At 39.9% G+C, this 23191-nt stretch overlaps 1 protein-coding gene across 2 annotated transcripts in view; it reads right to left on the reverse strand.

The window, feature by feature from the left end:
- The window catches only part of SLC9A9 (solute carrier family 9 member A9), a 448763-nt gene that overhangs the window by 105558 nt on the left and 320014 nt on the right, over nucleotides 1-23191 (reverse strand). For both annotated transcript variants that reach the window (XM_072143078.1, XM_072143077.1), the window contains exon 13: nucleotides 1167-1215. In XM_072143078.1, the coding sequence (XP_071999179.1) occupies nucleotides 1167-1215 (49 nt within the window). The remainder of the gene's footprint in view (nucleotides 1-1166; nucleotides 1216-23191) is intronic.

Consider the following 23191-nt stretch of genomic DNA (forward strand, 5'->3'; position numbering starts at 1 on the left):
TCTAATAAACTACACAATTCGTGTTGCAAAAAACCCTAACATACGATACTATTAATGAATGCCCCCCAGTGTGAGTATCTATATGTAGCCTATATGTGCATATCTGTGCAAAATGAAAGCACTTTGTTCCTTAGCATCATCTCCACAATGGGTAACATGAATGCTGAACACCTTTTTCGGCTTTCTAAACACCAATATGGTTCTGATTTCCACAGCGAGAAAGGCATTAAAGAATTTCCTGCATTGATTAGAAGGAGAAGCAATGGTCTCTTTGTGGGCTCTATATACAGCTCTGTGCAAAGGTGCTCTAGCTAATAAGCATTTGTAAGGCGCTGGGGTGACAGAGGACAGAACAGGAATCCAGCGCGCCGCTCTTTATAATTCACAACAATTCATAGCAACTTAGAATATAATGGGTTCTAGAGATAAGTTTATGAAATACATCCTGCCTTGGATACTCTGTTACTCACAGCAGGAGTTTTTCATCATTTCCATCAGGCTATGGGTACCTTTCAGGGGCGGATTTAGACTGCCATTGGGCCTGGGCTATATGAATATTATAACCCCTCCATATGGTACTAGAATAAAGCTGATTGGTCAATCTGTGGTTTCATGACTTTTGGGGGACCTTCAAAGGTCCTGAAATGTCTCTTGTGTACATGTATATTGAGAGCAGGAACAGATGTACGAGGATTTCATGAGTGAAGGCCCTTCTCAATATACAATTGGGTTGTTTGGTATAGCCATGGGCCCCCTAGAAGACTTGGGCCCTGGGCTACCACCCAAACCGCCTATGTTATAATCCACTACTGGTACCGTTGGATATCATTTTAGTGTTCAAATGAAAGCAAAATTTAACAACTTTGAAATAATCCTCCAAATAAAAACTGCATACTATTTTACACTGATGTAGAATGGCATAACTCCTGCATGTAGCTGGCTGTGCTGCTGCTTCTAACATGTTTGAATGCACCAGTCTGCCATAGACTTGGTGCTGATAAATCTGTTAACTTTGCTTGTTTCTCTTAAAGGGAATTTGTAGCCAATTCTCATGTTAGATCAGATTACAAAATATATAATTTTCTTGTAATCTGTTGGTAGATTTTTTTCTTTTAATTTCTGTTTATGGGAGCTGCCATTTTGCTTGAGCTCTAGTACCAACTTACCTGATTTGCAGGTCGATCCTTCAAGTCCTGATCGGGATCCACACCAACTCTGTTGGAGATAAATAAAACAAATCAAACAGATTTTCATTCAAGCAAATGGCAATAATCACACATTCTCATCTACATTAACTATTTCTCTGGATCATAAACCTGCTACAGAAATCTATATGGAAGAGACTAACTATCCCATGCATGGATATCACATGTGCTGCAGTCTTATTGATACATTGGGGGGAAATTTATTAAGACTTGTGTTTTACAATGGAATTGTCATCATGAACTATCCGAAGTAGATTCTGTGGTAGATTCCGTTTTCCCATTCACCATCCCCAAACCCTTTTTAAGGGTTTTTTTTAATGTAGCCTTTTATGTACACTTTATTTTATCAATATGCAAATTAACTACAGCTGCTATTGCAGGGGTGTGGAGTAGCCTCTGTCAGCTTCATGCCCCCAGTAGCCTCTGCAGATCCACGCCCCCAGCTTCATGCCCCCAGTAGCCTCTGCTCATCTTCCTTTTCTGTGAATATGGGTGCTGTACCCCACACAGACACTTTGGCTCTCGGTGACACGTGCAGCTGGAGAGCTCTGCACCTGAGCAGTCGCTTACATTCCTCTGCTGGCGACGTGTCCGGAGATGCACTAGAAGTGCCGTGTGGATTAGTCCAGATGAGGACAAAGAGCAGGTAGGTGTATCTGCAGAGGCTACTGGGGGAGTGAGGTAGCCTTTGCCCCCGGATCTCACAGAGGCTGCTCCACCCCTCCCCCCACCCCCACTAGCCCCTGTAGTTAATTTGCAAATTGATAAACAAAGTTTATTTTCAAAAAGGTTACATGAAAGGATCAGCTAAAAGGGGTTTGGGAATGGTGCAGGGAGGGGGAATCGACCACACAAACAACTTCAGAAAGTAGATTCCCGATGGTAGATTTCCCCTAAAATTCCCCGTCCAGCACAGGTGCAATCTCTTCCAGGTTCAACTTGTTTAATCCAGGTTTTAGCTGGCCTAATGGCCTAATTTAATTTAAAAATTAAATTAAGAGATATTTACAAAAAAAGATGTGTTAATAGTTAATGTTGATCTTTTAAAAAACTGTGAAGATAATAAAAAATATAAGAAATCTAAATCAAATACATATTTGGTGTACAAGGAGTCCTGGCAGTACTGATCCAGAGCCCTATTCTCAATATTATAGAGGTTACCTGGGATAAAATGAAAATTACAGAAAAATCTGAGCAAGCCTACATCCAAGGCAGATCCATGGACTCCAGGATGTTTGAAACAAAAACTATGGGGGACATTAATCATAGTGGGTCTCAGGTTCGCCTATTTTTGCTCCTGGTTTGTTCTTCTTTTTGGCTCCTGATCTATGATGGATCTAGTTCTGCCTTAGTAAATGCACTTTGGAATTGTCGCATGTCCGATTCATTTGCGCCTAAATTTGCGCCAAATTTGTCTCAAATTGTTAGATCTCATTTGTGAGCAATAATAAAAGGAGACTGAGAAAAGATGACAGAATGTTCAGGGCTTCATCTCTCCACAAAAAAACTATCATTGTGATGCAGGAACTAAAAGTTACAGAGATGTTAAAAAAAAAAAAAAAATTCTTGCTGAAATGAGTCTTTTCCTTTTTTATTATAATATACAGTAAATGGAGTCTGATAATATTCTCAGATCTGTACAATAAGACAATAATCACTCACAGAGATGATCCCATAGACAATGATGAAGTCGTTACTGGAGAAATTTTACAGTTTAAAACTGCTCCGAAGTATTTTCCATGTTGCATAGAGGGAATTTTTAATTTTGGAACCTAAAATTTATGTTTTTAGTAATGTAAAGTGATTTTTTTTTGGAAGTGCACCTGCACAGAGTAGGTGCATTTTGGCGCCTATTTAGCGCCTTTTTAGGCGCAAATTTGTGATAGATCCCGTGCAAACATCTGTATAGCAGGCACTCACTATGTCAGATAAGGCGCAGGGACTCAAAACCACTAAGTGCCGAACTTTGCCGTGCGCCAGAAAATGGTGCATAAATGCGCCAAATTAACGAGATGTACCAGATTTTTGCGCTAAAAAACGCTCAAAACAGTCTAACAGACTATGATTAATTTCCCCATAGTGCAAGTGTACCCAGATGAATCTATGCTATTTTGAACATAAGGGGCACATTTACTAAAGCCCCTGCGTCAGTTTTCTGTCGGACTTTGCATGTTCTTTTATGCGCAAACTGCGTGTGCCTGTGTCGCGGTTGCAATATTCCTAACGCAACACAAATTTCTGCACTGGGACATTCCGGTGCACAGCCAGACCATGCACCACATTTATCATGCAGAGTCCATCAGAAGCGTGTTGCGTGCCCCATGTAAAAGGTGCGCCAAAAAAAGCATTGCAAGGGGCGACAGATTCATGATGAATGGGCGCCAGAAATCATGAATCTGGCGCCCTCTGCACACTAAACAGGCAAACTGCACATATTACAGTTCACACTGTTTTTGATAAATGTGCCCAAGAAGTTGTCGGAAATATATAGAACCTCAGACAATAACGAAAAAAATAAACATTTACTACTTAGTAACAGCAAAGCATCAGGGTAATAAAAGATTCAAAAAAAGTTCCATTGCAACAAAAAAGTAAAGTGATTCTACACTTAAGAGAGTACAAGTGCATTCAGCTCATGGATAGTTTACAGTGATGTGCTCAGGAGCTTATGTAAGGCTTGAAATATAATTAGTTTGTAGTAAAGAGCCATTTGATGATACAGACATTGTGTAACCCATACACTTGCAAAATGTCAAGAAGTTTACCAGTGCAACGATGGCAGCACTCTGAGATTTAAAAGTAAGATTTAAAATCTCAGAGTGCTGCCATTTTCATTTTATTTAAATTCTGGAGTGTTCTGGGATGTGTCTAATTTACTTTACAGAGAGTGCTGCTACATTTGTTTTGCTATATATATATATATATATATATATATATATATATATATATATAATTTAACTATAAGACTAGATTATATGGTAGATAAGGATGATAAGTTTTAAAGTTAATTTTAGGGCAGCATGGCGGCTCAGTGGGTAGCACTACAGCTTTGCAGCACAGGGGTCCTGGGTTCAAGTCCCACCCAGGTCCACATCTGCAAAGAGTTTGTATGTTTCCTCCCACACTCCAAAACATACTGATAGATTGTGAGCCCCATTGGGGACAAGGGCCGATTTGGCTAGCTCTGTGCAGTGCTGCGTTATCTGTAGGCGCTATATAAATAAAGAATTATAAATAAAGAATTCGAAGGAAGGAGGCCATGGACATATTAAAGGATTCTTATTTTTTTTACAATTTTAGGTGTGGGGATACCCATAAGTATATGGCAGAAATATACTAATGGGTATCTTCACACCGAAAATTGTAAAAGAAAAAAAATAAGTCCATGGTCCTTTAATAAGTCCATGGCCTTTTTCCTTCTAAAATAAACTTTAACACTTATGTTAATGAGCCAGAAGGGCTCTGGGGGGTCTTACCAGAACCCTTCCATGCTGTGTTTTCACAGGGTGTTAAACTGTGCAGGAGCACTCACCCTTGGCACTTCCTCCTCTCTCTGCCTGCTGTGATCTCAAACTGTGGGAAGGGGAAGTGCTCCTGCACATTGTAACAGGTTAATCTCCCAGAGCCCTTATGGCTCATTAGCATAATTTTAAAAGTTGATATTAGAAGGCAGGAGGCCAACGTATAACAAATACAAGAAGATTACCACAGTCACAGTGTTTGGATCTATGAGTCACTGGTTTTGATGGTAGATTTGTAATGACATGTTGACTTTGAGTCACTTGGTCTTCCTCTACTGAAATCCCAAACTGTGCATCTCTGTACACAAGTGCCACCTATGGAAGTAGCTGCTGAGGAAGTTGGATTTCGTCAGTACAGATACTTGATTCCAGGCCCGATCACATGATTGAATGACAATGTGACTCCCAGGAGAGGAAGACCATGTGCCCCACATTCACCACATCAGTTCAATTAAACGCAGCCCTTCACAGTCCTAGGAACGGGCTCCATTTTTTACAATCTGGAGAAAGGGGAGGAAGAAAACCTACAGGTAAGCAACAGAAAACAGTTAACAAACCACTGGGTTTTTTACTTCTCTAGATAAACCCTTTAAAAAGTAACACAAACTTGCACAAATAAAGATAAAACATAAATCGAGAAAACACTTCTTAAACACTGTACATAAATAAATCTGGTGTGTAGGAGATAAAAAGCCTCAGCGTTTAGTTTTGTATCACCCCCTCAACACCTCATTTATGATGAGTGCTCCGGCTGACCCAGAAACATCATTCTCTTTGGGTAGAATTAATCTAGTTCCTCCGCAGCACTTTGCCAGTCTGCGGGTTGTGACTGATTACGTGTAAAAAGCTTGTGATGGGTTTATTATTGACAATGCTGAGAAAACACAACTCATTTTGTGTGCTAATTTACAAAACGGCAGTACTTGATGTGAAAAGCTATCGATTCAGACAAGTATGAGGAGTCCCAATTTCTTTTTTGAGTTAAGATTTGTTTTTACGTTTCCAAGAGGGATGTAATAATCCGGAGACTCATTATTTTCTTGCTTAGAGTCCTGAGTATCTGGAAGATAATGACTCATACAAATGTCTGTGCTTGTAAGCAAATAATGCAAATGATATTGACACATTTACATCCAAACTGTTGCTCAATACTTGAATGTGAAATATTTTTGGATATTTTTTGTGTTAATGTCTGCCTAAAAGCACATAACCATAAGAATAAGCCTAGGTTGGCAGACGGAGGCATAGTTTATCCATACTGCTCCCTCCTGCTGTCCATATAAGGCCTGTGACATCACTTGGGAGCACCCTGAATTTTGGTAGAAGCCAATCACAGGCTGCCGCCTACTTTCAAGAGGGAGGATCAGGAGACATATCCCGCTGCATAAACATACAGTGGGATACGTAGTTACTCTACAGAACAAGTCAGGAATCTCCCCGACATTTCTTACATTGTACAACAAAAAATTAGATATGAATGAAGTCTTACAGTGTAACGCTAAAATGTGCGAAATGTGTGCCGCAATAAACAGACTCATGGCCCGTGTGTTACCGGTGTGTGAGGTCAGCTCATGCGCAAAAGACATTAATGAGCATAATATGATAGCAGATAGTAGCAATACATGCAAGGAAGCATCAGTGGCCGAGATTTATACCTTTCGAATGTGCAGGGTGCATCAGATGACTGAATACTGGTGCACGGGCTTCAATTATCTGGCGCACCCCGCACTGCTCGCGAAGTGTACAACATCTTTTTTTAGGTGCAACTTTAACATACAGTGTGACATGCAATTCTGTCAAGACGCTGTAATAAATGTGTCGCACACTCTGATGAAGCGGTAACACGCCCTTTAGGCACATTTTTTTCTGTCTTGTGGGACACAGTGCAGCCACAAAACAAAACTAGCGCTAGGAACAAGAATAACCGTGCCTCTTTTTTTTACTTTGTAAGGCAGCCCCTTTACCATCAAGCATGACTTTCAGGAAGCCAAATGATGGTGAGACACAACCACCTTGAGAACAGTTGGGAATCTGGAATAGATATACTGGTTTGGCTTTAATCCCACATCATGTCATTAGACTTCCTCAAAGTTACGCTTGATGGTAAGGGGGCTTTCTTACAATGTAGCAAAAGCGGTGTGGGTTTTCCTTGTCCCATCTATAAAAAAAATATTTGCATATTTCCCAGAATCCCCTAGTAGAGCATCAATGGCTATAAGTCTGCACATGGCTACAAGGTGGACTAAGCTGTACAGAAACATAAAAATATTACTCGAAACCTGTTCACAATCTCCTAGAAAATAGCCGACTGAAATGTACATATTTAACTGCTTCCTGGCCATTGCCTTGGATGCTTGTTATAGACCTGGGAACCCTATTTGTAAAAAGCTAAAAAAAAATTATATGACCATGTTTTTTTCTTTATATAAAATGTTTTATTCTTGCAAAACTTGATGATGATGGTTTCATCATTGGAGATTACAGGGTTCACAGACTTTTCTGAAGAAAGGTTTTGCAAAGTCCATTCTATGTATAACAGCTGACCTTAATTCAAATTAATAGCAATACTATGGGGCAGATTTATCAAGCTGTCTGAAAGTCAGAAGATTTCTAGTTGCCCATGGCAACCAACCACAGCTCAGCTTTAAAATATTCATGTGCACTGGTAAAATGAAAGCTGAGCTGTGATTGGTTGCCATGGGCAACTAGAAATATTCTGACTTTCAGACAGCCTGATAAATCTGCCCCTATATATTTTTAATTCAGCTCTCAAAAACCCCTCTGAAATATTGGTTTAAAATGTCACTGGTTGCTGTAAAAAGGATGCACATCAAAAAGTTCCATATCACAAAGTTTTTATAGCACCTCAAATCAAGGCTTATGTAAGTTATTTGGCAACAGAGATGGGATTTAGTGCAGTCGTAAGGCTTATGGAAAACGGATCATGACATGGAGTCTTACCAGCTTGTAACACAAGAAGACCCACTCAGTGTTGTATGGCAGCCAATTATAATCCACTAAATTTTATAAGAAGCAGTGATGCACAGAAACAAAATGACTTGCTAAACTTACTAAAGTACTTAAGCCTAAGAATGTGTAAGAGAATCACATTTCTTATTCCAGAAAAAGCTCCACTTATCTGCTCTACACCACAGCAATGAGATACAGTTATTTATGCCGTCTTTTCTTAAAGGAAATTAACAACTCAAAAAACACAAAAAACCTAGAAATTCTCACCTCCGCTGCTCTGTCCATCGCAAGTCTTGACACACTGAGATAACCTTGAAAAAAACATTAACACCACGGAGTGTGGGGACACGATGTGCGGTGCTCCAGGCTGCTAATTATGCACGCCCCTGCACCTTTGTCTCCCATTCTCCATCCATGGAGACATGGAGAGGAGTAGAAGTCCATGCAGGCATGCTGTGATTTCATGTGATCAGATACATGCGTAGAGTACAGTTTGCTAATGTTAGAAGGCTAAAGGATGATGTCACCCTGGTCACATAACATTACTGCCGCATGCTGAGAAAGCATAGGGATGAGCTGCCTCGGGAGGCCACTCCCCGTCAATTAGCTATAGATATTCCTGGATAACAGGTAAAATTGTAGAGATGATTTATAGGGGTCTGAGGGAAACAAATTTTAGCTAAAAGAAGGGTGCAGTTAGTTAATAGGGCTCTATGGTCACCTGCCACAAGCTGTATTTGGTGACAGGTTCCCTTTAAGCAGTTCCTCTGCAGCACAGAACAGTGCTGCATGTTCTGTAATGTGTTTCACCTGCTCTGAAATAAGCCGTTACATTGAAGCGTGAGCTTCATTTTCTGGTACACTGTGTATTGCACAGGACTATGAAGAAGCTCAGGATGATAATATAACAGAGACTTGGCAAAGTGAAGATATATTCTTATTTATTCGCATCATTTATTGATGTTGTGTGAGACATGAGGTCGTGTATTGCGTTCCTCCAGGCGCTCGATTCCTATAAAGGCCAGGGGCTTCACCCCACATCTTACCCTCCAGCAATCGGTCATAAATGACCAAACGTCAAGATATGTGGACTGCTTTCTGATATAAATAAATAAGAATATATGTTCAATTTAGAGTGCATAGTTATTACATTAATATACTGAATTGGGGTGGTACCCTACTCATGCACCTATTGCCCCTGAGGAGAAGCTCAGGTTCTCACTATAGAATCTACCGTATAAACCCAAGTATAAGCCGACCCGAGTGTAAGCCGAGACCCCTAATTTTACAACCAAAAACTGGGAAAACCGAGAGTGGGAAATGCATTGGTCACACTCTACAGGTATATAGCCAGCCAGCCCCCTGTAGTACATAGCCAGGCAGCCCCCAGTAGTATATAGCCAGCCCCCGTAGTATATAGACAGCCAGCCCTCAGTAGTATATAGCCAGCTAGCCCCCAGTAGTATACAGCCAGTATACACACCCTCTGGCGCCCCGATGCTCATCACAGCTCCTCTTCAGTCTTCTCTCTGCTCCATTAGCCGGCAGAGACACTTCCTTGCAATCTGCCGATGCAGCACTATGCTGCTGATGGTGTCATCGTGTTGCGCCAGTCGGCAGATCGCAAGAAAGCGTCTCTGCCAGCTAATGGAGCAGAGATAAGACCGAAGAGGAGCCTCCAGGAGCCGGCGACGAGGATCAGGAGCCACGACAAGCATAGGGGTGCTGGAGGATGAGTATGTAAGTTTATTTTTTTTTCATTGACTCGTGCATAAGCCAAGGTGAGGTTTTTTCAGCACATTTTTTGTGCTGAAAAACTCAACTTAGACACGACTATATACGGTAATTTACAATACTCTTAAAGTCTGTTATACATAAGGACCTGAAATGATCAAATCTGTAAAGGGGTTGTACGCATTTCAGAAGTTATCCCTTTTCCACCGGATAGAGACATAACTAGATGATCAGTGAAGAAGGGGACCCCCAGCGATCCAGAGAACATTGGGTCCCATTCTCATTTATGGGTGGAGAAGCAGAATAAGCATGTGCCCTGCTGCTCCATCCAATACTATGGGAGCGGTCAGAGATTGTCAAGCATGGCAAAAAGAAATTGATGACCTCTTAATAGACAAGAATATTTCTTGAATGTTTACACATACAATACTCATAAAATCCATTTTTCCATTTTACAGAACCATTTTTTTGTTTAATAACACAGAAGCAAAGAATACCTTCAACATATGGCAAATAATGAAAAGAGCCTTGATTTCTGGATTGATATAAAACTCATTCAGGGAGATTCAGAAAAATTTCAAGAACTAATGCAGAAAGTACAATGGAAAATTGAACTGCTTTAATTAGAAATGGAAACGCTCTTTAATACCTCTTTAATCTCCATGACAATGGTTATTTAACCTAATTGTCTTTATTTTGATCAAGGGCTCATGAAATCTCTGATTATATAATGTCATCTACAATCGGGGACCACCACTCGATTTCATGAAAATGAATGAGATGAGTGAGTTGATTACATGTTTAATATATGCTGATACCAACCACTGCCTGCCTTCTAGGAATTCCTAAGAAAATGATCTGTGGAGTAGAGATTCTGCTCTCAGGCGAGGTTGCATTCGTCAATAACAGAATATAAATACATAAGGATAAGGGTAAGCATAGAGATAGAAACTGAGGCATGCGGATAGCTAAGGTGGGGGTCGCTGCTTATATTTAACACTCTATATTATGCAAATGAGATGGCTAAAGTAGTAAAAAATGATTATAGTTTATAGGCTTTGTAAGGCAATGGCCAGTCAGATACTGGAAGGGATATACATCTCACCCAGATTGCTCAGATGAACGGATGAGAAATCCAGAATGTCTATTTCTTAGCAAACAACTATGTCACTTTTGTGCTGTGAACTGGGCTGGAATATTTTAGGGAATGTCAGGAAGGCTGGTACCTTGCCATTCCCATCCCATTCAGTCCACACCTTGTGGACACTTCTGGGGAAGGTCAGGTGTCTTGGATTGTCCTTTGCTCCTACTGGAGACGGTCTCGGACTGTGTGAACTCTTTATTATTATAGGTGAAGAAACCAATTTCTGTTTACTTAGCGCCCAGACGGGCAGGTGTTTATTTTATGTTTTGTTTACCTGCTGCATTCGAATACCACTGTTGAAGTGAATACAACTCAACATTTGGACTGAAAATCTTGGAGTTTGCTTCATTTTCAACTACCAGCACTCCAAGATCCTGACAATTTTATAAAAATCTACATGGGAATTGACTTTCGTAATCTTCTTATATTTGTTATCCATGGCCTCCTTCCTTCTAAAATCAACTTTTCAAATTATGCTAATGAGCCACTGTTAAGGTATTGAACCACATATCCCGACAAAATAGAACCACAAATATATATATATATATATATATATATATATATATATATATATATAACACATATCCTGTTACAAAAAAGATCCTGAGTGCAAAACATTACTGGAGCACAGGGACAGTCAGTCAGCAATTCTCAAGTTTCATTTTCTTAGCATTCATCGAATATTTATAGAATTCAGCCTTTAATGCTGGCATGTCAAACACAGTGCCCCAGAGCCACAGGTAGCTCCATTTATCCATCTCCTATCACATTTTCAATATAAGACACAACTGTTTTAAGTCAAGCTTGGAAAGGATACTGCCTTTAATATTTATGGGTTTGTGTCTACAGAATCTTGAGGCAGTTTTATGCACTCACGTCCTGTGCACATATCTGAGAACGATACCCTTGGCTACAGTTTTCCTACTTTATCTGTATAAGTATTTGTTGTCTGCACAAGTATTGTACTATAGGACGCTATAGTTTTATTGCCGTAAAAGTGAAGTCAATGTATAAGGAATGCATTTCTGTGATTTTAGAAGATACAAAACTCAGTCTACACATTTCAGAGAAGAGCATATATAAAGGATTATTGATATGTATCCCATAAACAAAGGAAAAATAATATAAAAGGGTATTCGACTGAGATATGGCCCTTAGTAGGGAGTGGATGTATGGAGAACCACTATACATCATTATGAAAAGTAATGAAGCAGATCTTGGAATAACAGAGCTTCAGCAACTATACAAATAGATTAAGAAATTATTTAGCACAGATGTTTGGACCTACAAAGAACATAAAACTCAATTATGATATCCTAAAATGAGTATGATAATATAACAAACACTTCATTAAATGTTTCTCTGAAATATTAATTTCCTGTTCCTAAAAATAATATTTCTAAAAAGAGCTAATAATATAAATTGTAAGAAACTTCTGATAAATAGTACTGTAACTGTCACCATACAATATGGACAGGGTCGGCATTTAGGGGGTGGAAAACTGGACTTTTGCCCAGGGCCCCCTGTACTTAAGAGGCCCCCTGCATGTGGACTTTTGTGGGCAGAGGATGTATTGCTCCGATATTACCCCTTGGTAGAAAGTCCGGGTGAAGATGCTTATCATCAATCTCCTGTCTATCTCCTATATATATATATATATATATATATATATACACTACTAAATATACAATTAATATATATTTCCTATCTATATATCTATCTGTCTATCTAACCATTTATGTATTGTAAGGGTTCAACTCAAATGGTAGCCTTTAGAGAAGCTCCAGCCAGCAGGTGAACAAAACCGGTGTCTTTATTTTGGACATAAAACTAACAGCAAAAAGTGCATTACAGCTATTCTAAAATATCAAAAGTGTGTCCATGGCTGAACGCCGCTGACACCAGCAATACTGGTTTTTACTTCACATGGCCAGGCACCACGGAGACACGTATCTACCATCCACTGCAAAACCTTGTGCCTTCCTACACCATCTAGCTTTTTGTCTATCTATCTAAACTCCAAAGAAAAATAAGACTGCACTCCAAACTTGTGTCTGATGTGTGTCTGCTATGCTCAGTGCTGTGGATGAATACTTTTAATGACATGAATACAGCTCCATGATTTTACATGATATCCTTTGAGCTCCTTATTGGATATACTGGCCCAATGGCCTTTACCTGTATTGTATAGCACTGTTTTAATGCTAATATGCAGATGGATGCAGGTTTTTGCTTGGTGATGTACAGAGTGGAGAACAGCCAGAATATGTTATAAGTTTAACCATGTATCTCAATGACTAAACAGGGTCTTGAAGTGTAATTTATACTGTACTTTGTATAAAGTCACTACAACAGTCTTCCTCCCCATTATACAGCAATCGTCCGTAACCCAAATGGCAGCATCATCATTGCTCACACATTGTACATGCAATAAAGTACTGTATACTGTAATGCAGTATAAGAAGAAAGTGGACATTCCTGTACTTGTATAGAGTTTTTCATACATTATTTATAATCCGGACGCTTTTATTTTTTAGAGACAACTGGACAATTGTTGTTTTCATTCACCTACAGTGAACCCACCCATTGCATGATACAACTAAATGTTATTGTAAAAGCTCCACAAATCCAAACTAAATCCCGATAGAAATGAAATGGCTGCTTCCAAGTAACACTTCTGTGTTTTTTACAACCCAGAAACCTCACATTTTGGTTGAAGCTGCCAATATCTGCAGTTCCTCAATACTCCGGGGCTTGGATCGGAATCTGTAGAGTCCAAGAGTTGCCAGATGATGATGTAACCCAGTTATATCTAAACAGTCATCATGTATTTAGGTTGGAACGACTCAGGCAGGCAAACTACAGCGCGGACAGCCATGGGAATTGTGTGGTTCTGTTACAGGGATTTTAACATCTAATAAGGTTACTTGGAAAATATTTGGAGTATTACAGCAAAGATGTGCTTACATCAGTAGAAAAAAGTTCTCTGGTTCTTTGCATAGGTAATGTGACCACTTGATGACCAGGGATCTCTCATTATACCATAAATCTTATATAAACTACATTGTTACCAGAAATTCCGTCTCCCACTCCATGGCCACATTGCTTAGATAGGGGCTTAAAGGGGTAGTTCCATTTTAGCAATTAAATATTTTTTTTATAAAGAACAGTCATACAATTATTAATTTCCTTTCTGTATCAATTCCTTAAGCTTTTCTATCTTTTTACATAAAGCTTCATTCCTGTTGATAGAAATCTGTTCACGGTCACACGGTTACAAATATAGAGTAATCAGAGGTGTATAATATATATTAGCTGTGCATCTGTGTGACATCACATGACCATGGAAAGATTTATATCCACAGGAAGTAAAAATAGAAGCTTCCTATAGAAAAACAGCGAGCTGAGATCTAGACTGCAAAGAAACTGAAACTAAGTACAGGCGGTCCCCTACTTAAGAACACCCGACTTACAGACGATCCCTAGCTACAAATGGACCTCTGGTAATTGGTAGTTTAATGTTCTTTAGCCCTAGGCTAAAATATACAGTTATAACAGTTAGTAAAGGTGTCTGTAATGAAGCTTTATTGTTCATTCTGGTTCTTATGACAACTCAACATTTTTGAAATCCAATCATCATACAGAACAAAAAAAAATTTATATTTCATCATAAAAACAATCTAAATTATTTGCTGAAAAGGGGATTATGCTTGGCTTTGATTTTACATGGATATAAACAGATGTTTTTTTTTTTTCAAAATTCCATACAAAGCTGATGGAAACTAGATAATGGGGCACATTCACTCAGGGTCCACACACTGCATTTCCATCAGGTTTACCGACTATTACTGATTTGCGGCACTTTTAACAGGGGTTTTTGGCGCACGCGATCGGAATTTGGTGCAAACGCGCCGACTTTCAGGTGACATAAATTGGGGGCTGTGGCCGTCGGACAACCCGACTGATTCGGACTGAGCACGGGATTAAAAATTCAAATTGTGACGCAAGACAATGCACTTACATGCACCGGGATGAAGAAGGTGAACTCCGTCAGACCTGAGCGGGGAAGCAACACATGCAGGATATCGGGCGCACGATCGTAGTGAATCGCGCTGGACTTCATCCTCGTCGGAGAACGCACCTTGGATATCACGACAGGACCGGGTAGTAAATGTGCCCCAATGCTTCTAGGCATTACAATACAGAATACAAACACACAAATGTACCTGGCTGCATATTACAGACCAACAGAGATTCCTTGGGGCACATGTATCATACATTTGGCTTTTTTAAGACATTTCTTGGCTTTTCTGATGGTCAGATGTATCGTAGCAGTTTTTCCTTATTGGTACATGTGGTGTATGGTCTTTAGTGAATTTGCGACTCTTTAAAAAAAAAGTTGCAATCAGTTCTAAGCTAATTTCTATGCCTGGTCAGGGACAGCTGTATATTTACTCCAAAATTTGTGACGTTTGTGCAACTTTTTAAAAAAGTAAACATTTTCACATCTGGATTCTGGTGATAACTCACGGAACACTGCAGAAAACTAGACAATGGAGAACTTCGAAAAGAGAACAAAAAAGGTTGTAAATGAGCAGATGCACCATGAAAAGTCTCAAAAATTAAAGAAAGGGGCAAGACAAAAGTTTGATACTTGTGTCCCCTTGTTTGTCTTCAGCAACCTCTGTACATATGGACCTGAATGATGCTTAACTATCAGTCTTCACTGTAGTTTATCACTGACCAGAGAAATCAGGCTGCTTTGGTTTCCTGATACACGATGTTTGATTTGGTGGTATGCTGCAGTACATGGGATTGTAGGGGGCACAGATCTATGAGATCTATGTGATCATTAGCATTAGTGGTTAATTCTGTAGCTGCATTCTATTTGGGAATACAGGCAGTCCCCAGGGTTCTTATATAAGATTCAGTAGGTTTGTACTTAAGTTGAATTTGTATGTAAGTCAGAATAGGTATATTTTGGAAGGTTTTTTTTGTCCCTATGACAATTGGATTTTCATCATTTTGGGCAGTCATGGGAACAAGGATTGGCTTGAGAACGCGCTACACAAACGCAAAACGGCCCGTCGCCAGGCCCCGCTCCGTTGTTGTACCACACCTCAATAAAGGATCTTGCACGCATCGTTGAGTGCCGCCTCTTCTTCTCCACATTTATGTTGTAAAGGCCTTACTGTGGGCCGAGCACCACCGGTATCGTGCATATTGTAAAGGGACTGCTGTGACGTCCTTGCCAGACGCAGCTGAGAATCACTTATACTATATTGGATGTTGCCAAGAATTCTGTTCTACTTTGGATCTATTAACAATAAAGCTTCATTGTTCATTCAAGTCTGTAGCTCTTTATAGGGGGATTGCTACCTGATGAAATTATAGCATATCCCTAGGGTGTTAATGTTGGCCCTTTATGTTGTGTTGGGGTCTTACCTATCAGACCCCCACCAAATCTGAGACAGAGTTGTCTTCACAGTCATTCTCATTCAAGTGAATGAGGCGAGCCTCAGTTACTGGGGTTTACGTAACTATAAAGGGAAGATGGCACCAATTTGGGTGCTTTCCTTCTTGTGTCAGTGTGGGGTCACAAAGATTGGTTCCCCACCAATCATAAATTGATAGCAGTATGGAATGATGGAAATATAGTTTTACTGAATGTTTTATTTGCGCTATACCCAAGACCACATACGACTATGAAATCACAGACATTCTGTATTGTGAAATAAATATATCTACAAGTTTGAGTTGTTGCCAAGTAAACAAAAAATAGTTTTCCCCAAATAATTGTACTTCTTGTTTTGTTACCACGTAGCAAGAAAACAGCGGCAACAGTATCAATAATTTATTTACCAAACAGGTTGCTGCGTACTGGAAGGAGCTGAAGCATCCTGCATACACCTGGGTACAAGAGATTGGTTTCAGATAATTGTGTAAATGAATCCGGACTTCTCCTAGATGTGTCCTAAGCAACGAAAAAAAAACACTTCTTCAGCAGAAATCCATCAGCCATGTCTGTGACAGCCATATCTCCGGCTTCAAGCTATCTGCTTCTCCAGATAAATCCTGCTGCCCCACAGTTTTCATGGTTGAACGGCCAGTCCTGCTGACTTTAGCAATGTCGCCTTTATTAAAAGAACACGGCTTAGAAGCCAACTACTCCATCAGTACATAAGCCAAGGTAGAAGTTCATGCACCTGATTACCGAGTTACCACGTCCCGCCACTGACCCACAGTGTGTTCAGGGCTCGTGAGAGCATCACATCATTTTCTGATGGCTCGATAAGAGGCGGCTGCTTCTACACTTGTATCTGCTGCATCTTATCTACTGTCTGAAGTTAAAGGGTAAAATGAACAGATTTGACAAATCCTGGGAGACTGCTTGCCTTCCAAATAAACTTACCGAGATTATTATAATAATGGAAATGATGGAAATGTGAATCATACAATACATATGGCTTTAGTATTCCTATTACGTGTCAGGGCATATGACTGGTGGACATAACAATATAATGCATTTTATAGAGGGCCATATAATAGACTATATAACAATGTGCATAGCAAGAACATTGCAGTATTTATGGCGGAGCACCAGATTGTATTATTTAATGGAGCCAAGCTGCAAAACTAGACAGAACCTAAAAACATTGGGGCTCATTTACTAAGGGTTGCAGATCACACTTTTGTCGGACTGTTCGCCTTTTTCCGGGATTACACGGCTTGGACAGGTATCTAACGGGTGTCAGTGCTGAGATTTTGGTGCACACAATAGTTTTTTGGTGCAGCTGCACTGGCTTCCATGTGACACAAATTATGGGCATGCTATCGGACAATACGACTGATTCGGATCGTGTTGCGCTGTTAAAGATGCAGCACTTAAAAGATGGTGAACTCTGTCGGACCAGTGTGGGGAAGCCACACACATGCAGGATATCGGGCGCATGATCTAAGTGAATTATTATCGGCGGACAAGGCACTTTCGGTGAACTCCAGCGGACGGGTAAGTAAATGTTCCCCACTGTGGGTATTTATTCTGGAAACAACCATGTTTTTAAACTTGTACAACCCCTAAAGCCACATGGACAATGTTACCAGCTTTTTATCTCCACTAAACTATTAGTAGGGTATGAAATATACTTTCTAGGATTCCTTCTTTTATCTTAACAATCATTTACCTACAACAACAAAAAATCATCTCCAAAGTCATACGCAAATGAGCAGCGAAGAGTGGAAGAGTGGGATCATGACTTCAATGGCCCATATATTGGGCCCTGTAGTACCTATAATATTGCTAAAAACATTTTAAATATAAGAATCTCATCCTTTACAGCATCAGGATATTTGTTCTGTGACCTACAGGACCAAAGATACCTGCACTTACACTCACCGGCCACTTTATTAGGTACACCTATCCAACTGCTCGTTAACACTTATTTTCTAATCAGCCAATCACATGGCGGCAACTCCATTTAGGCATGTAGACATGGTCAAGATAATCTCCTGCAGTTCAAACCGAGCATCAGTATGGGGAAGAAAGGTGATTTGATGCCTTTAAACGTGGCATGGTTGTTGGTGCCAGAAGGGCTGGTCTGAGTATTTCAGAAACTGCTGATCTACTGGGATTTTCATGCACAACCATCTCTAGGGTTTACAGAGAATGGTCCGAAAAAGAAAAAACATCCAGTGAGCGGCAGTTCTGTGGGCGGAAATGCCTTGTTGATGCCAGAGGTCAGAGGAGAATGGGCAGACTGGGTCGAGCTGATAGAAAGGCAACAGCGACTCAAATCGCCACCCGTTACAACCAAGGTAGGCAGAAGAGCATCTCTGAACACACAGTACGTCGAACTTTGAGGCAGATGGGCTACAGCAGCAGAAGACGACACCGGGTGCCACTCCTTTCAGCTAAGAACAGGAAACTGAGGCTACAATTTGCACAAGCTCATCGAAATTGGACAGTAGAAGATTGGAAAATGTTGCCTGGTCTGATGAGTCTCGATTTCTGCTGCGACATTCGGATGGTAGGGTCAGAATTTGGCGTCAACAACATGAAAGCATGGATCCATCCTGCCTTGTATCAACGGTTCAGGCTGGTGGTGGTGGTGTCATGGTGTGGGGAATATTTTCTTGGCACTCTTTGGGTCCCTTGGTACCAATTGAGCATTGTTGCAATGCCACAGCCTACCTGAGTATTGTTGCTGACCATGTCCATCCCTTTATGACCACAATGTACCCAACATCTGATGGCTACTTTCAGCAGGATAATGCGCCATGTCATAAAGCTGGAATCATCTCAGACTGGTTTCTTGAACATGACAATGAGTTCACTGTACTCAAATGGCCTCCACAGTCACCAGATCTCAATCCAATAGAGCATCTTTGGGATGTGGTGGAACGGGAGATTCGCATCATGGATGTGCAGCCGACAAATCTGCGGCAACTGTGTGATGCCATCATGTCAATATAGACCAAAATCTCTGAGGAATGCTTCCAGCACCTTGTTGAATCTATGCCACGAAGAATTGAGGCAGTTCTGAAGGCAAAAGGGGGTCCAACCCGTTACTAGCATGGTGTACCTAATAAAGTGGCCAGTGAGTGTATATCCCTTATGCAGTGAGTGTATATCCCTTATGCATCCCATATCTCTGTTTCTGTAGCTCACAGAACCACAAGTCTGATGTAATTTGAAAGATGAGATTCTTATCTTTAATATGGCACCAATGGAATAGGTGCAATGTACTATAGAATCTAAGATAGGGGAATCTGAATTGACATTTCCCCGGCAGTCTCTAAAAGTGACTCATCTCATGCTCCCTGCAGCTTAATTATAATATGAATATGGGAGTGATTTTTTTTATAGGTAAATATTTGTTTAGTGGTGTAATAGCTGGTATCCCTTTAAGCTTCTGGTCCCCAAAATCTACACCAGTCTTCAACTATATTGTATGCTTTATAAAATTGGTATCTCTGTATTGGAAGGGACACCTTGAGGAGCCTCTAAAGCTCCTGTGCTGAGGCACAAGTTACTCCTCTGCAAGTATCACATGAGAGTGAGGATAAAGGTCCCTGAATAGCTCAAGTACTTATTCAAATGATGACTAACAGACCCCAAGCTCTAAGGGTTTACGGGGAGAAGTGAAGAATAGAACAACAAATAACACTGAAAACAGCTCATATGGCATCATGATATCTGACTGCGCTTATGAGTGGATTTACCAGCTTCCCAACAGAAAACCACAGAATTGTGATATTACTGTGACTCATGCTAAATGACAAACCTCAGCTCTGCTACAGCACATTTTCTTCCAGCAAGATTTTACCATTTGATGAAAAGAAAAAAAACACACACCATAGTTAAACTAAAATGTTATTGATTGGGAAGGTCCAACTTCTGGAATCCCCATAATCCTTATCATAAAGAAGATGGAGCGCTAGTTCTGCAGTTCCATATGGCAAAAATGAGTGGGAGATGCATTTAATAGGGTTTAATAGAGAGGCGTACATAGAAATCATAGACACCCATAACAAAAGTTAAGTTTGCTCCCCTTAATTAATTTTTATAAGGTGCCCCTCATAATTAATATATACAGTGGGGAAAACCAGACCGATTTTTCATGTTTTCCCACCTACAAAGAATAGAGAGGTCTGTAAATTTTATTGTAGGTACACGTCATCTGAGAATATAACAGAATCTAAAAAAACCCCAAAAAACTCCAGAAAATCACATTGTATGAATTTTAAATAATTAATTAGCATTTTATTTCATGAAATAAGTATTTGATTCCATAGAAAAACAGAAAGTAATATTTGGTACTGTAACAGGTTACAGAGGTCAGATGTTTCCCTGGTTTCTTGATCAAGTTTGCACACACTGCAGAGGGATTTTAGTACAGTCCTCCATACAGATCTTCTCTGGATAGTTCAGATTTTGATGCTGTCACTGGGCAACATTGAGTTCATTGAGTTGGGCTAAACCATTCCAGGACCTTGAAATTCTTCATACGGACTGTTCATTATCATACCGGAAAACCAAATGCTCTTACTAAAAGAAGGATGTTTTTGTCCAAAATCTTGCGATATATGGCCCCATCCATCCTCCCTTCAGTACAGTGCAGACATCCTGTCCTATTTGCAGAAAATCTGAAGACAAGACCTTCTCCCATGCCTCCTATTTTTGCCAGTTCGTCAATAACTTTGGGGCCCAACCCACACCAGTCATATTGCCTGCCTCCATTGGAGACACACTACTAGTTTAATTTTCCAATAGGGAATACTTCCTAGGCCATACAAAGCAATGCTCAGTGTCCCCTTGTGAGACTAAAATTTGATTATATGGAGTCACATAGAAAAATAATCTCTAGAAAACATGGACCAATGTAAACTCTTATCGCCAGAATGACAGTTCAGTATACGATATGCTGGACACTAATGTTAGCCACAAAAAAAAAATTTACTTGGAATGTTGTACTGAAAAATTCAGTCATCCAAGGGGAGAACAAAAAAAGGGAATAAGTTAACTTGACAGAGCTGCTAATTCAGCAACGAACTGAACCAATGGAGCAGAAAGTTGTCAGAGGACAAAGTCATTGGGAGGTAAGTGTGATGGAGCACATTCACATTAAGCATGTAGGCCTGGTGGAACAATGTATCAGCCCTGACATCTGATCCGGCCTGTGGCGGCAGCCAAACACGGTAAAAGATACTTCCGAATATTCTGGTTATCTCTGAGGGGTTAAAATGAGTCAGATCCAAAAGTGAAATCATATGAAGACCCGCGTAGACATGTGGTTAAAATATGTCACAGGCCAAAAGCTAAAAAGTGAAGTTTCACTATTATGTGAAGCCTATTTACAGTAAATTGATAATACTAAGATGACATAACAAAGAGCTGCTACATCTATATATGTGATGTGACTAGTATATGACCAATACTACAGATGTGGACAAGAAGAAAACATAATATCATATGTTTTTATATCACTCAGGACTGACTGCATCTATTCTAGTGACCAATTTAACCCAAACAGGAGTAATCCAGCTGAGACTTATGACAGCAGAATATGAAGTGACCCCATGCCGTGTTGTCACATGTAGACAGAAGTATAGGTATCAGTATCTATTCTGCACCACAGAATTTGTCAATTGGATAAGCCTCAAATATGGAAGACAATCGTTATAACCGATGGGTTTACAGAACTATCCAATACTGTGCCAGACATTACTTTTATTACATATTTGAAAACAAGTTTGTCTTCTACATTGTGTTTGGAGGCTGTCATTCTCATATTATATGGTTCTAGGGCATATAATATCATAAACCGTGAGATGTCACCATTAGAAGGCTGCACGATAGAGATCTGTTAATGAAAGCTGTTACTTACCTTTCCCCGCAGCTGGACATACCCTGACATAGGTGTCATGAAACTATCAGTTATCACAAAAATTGAAGTACGGGACTTACCAAATCAAACTAAGTTAATAGTGGACACATCTCTATACTATTGTACACACAAAAAAAATATATGCTTTACCATAAGATTAGAAAGATATGTATATAATACATACACCTTGTCGTACAAACTGTGAGTAGTGGCTTAAGCCCAATTTGGGGTATGTACAGTATATGATGTGGGAATGCTCCATATGTGTATAAAATGGGTGTAGCAAAGGCTTATTGGCTAAGCATTTTGTGAATTGGAAGATTCCTGGTTTCGCGCCATAGAAAAACAGAAAATATACAAAACACCTCCACTGATTAACACCCCTCCCTGAGGAAGAAAGCCCTAGAAAGCCATAGCTGCTCAGAAGTGTGTCCTTTTATGCTTGCAGTCCAGCAGCTCCTCCCCATGCCTCCTTCTTACCATTCAGAACTTCATGTCATGTGATCAGGGTGATGTCATCTAAGGTCCTTTACCCAATAACATTTGCAAAATCTACCCCATGTCTGTATCTGATCACATGAAATAACAGCAGCCTCCATAGAGGCATGGGAAGGAGTAGAAGTCCATTTTTTAGTCCATTTTCCTTTTTTAGACCTCCCATTAGTACTACCACCTTGTCATTATCTGGTTTATTGCTTAAAATACATGCAGATGTTATATTATACATTTATTTAGTTTCTTTTTTGGTGACATTAGGGCAGCTCATCATTTACACCATTGAGCATAAAATACAATCATTTAAATTTTTGTGACAAGTAATGGTCCTCTGTGCTGAAGATTTACAGATTAATGAACCTTTCTGTCTCAATAGCCTCATTTTAAAGGTTGATTTTAGAAGGAAGGAGGCCTTTGATAGCAAATATAAAAAGATTACCACAGTCACTGTGCCTGGATCTATGAGCAAGTGTCCCTGGTTTATCATGTTTGAAGTTGATGGTAGTTAAAGGTAAAAGCTAAAACCACATGACTTCTATGTAAATATATGTGAATCCAGTCAGTCATAACTAGTCAGTCACTGACAGACGGTCTTTAATACTTTGTGAACTATGTGAAGGAGATACATTGTCTATGTTAGAAAGCCCCTTTCAGTGGGTATTTAGAGATTAAATACTGATCACATACTCTTAGGATTTGTTGTAAGTATCAGATTTGCCTCCCTGAAGCAGTCAT

The sequence above is a fragment of the Engystomops pustulosus genome, chromosome 3 (assembly GCF_040894005.1).
Source record: "Engystomops pustulosus chromosome 3, aEngPut4.maternal, whole genome shotgun sequence".
In the NCBI taxonomy this organism is placed as follows: Eukaryota; Metazoa; Chordata; class Amphibia; order Anura; family Leptodactylidae; genus Engystomops; species Engystomops pustulosus.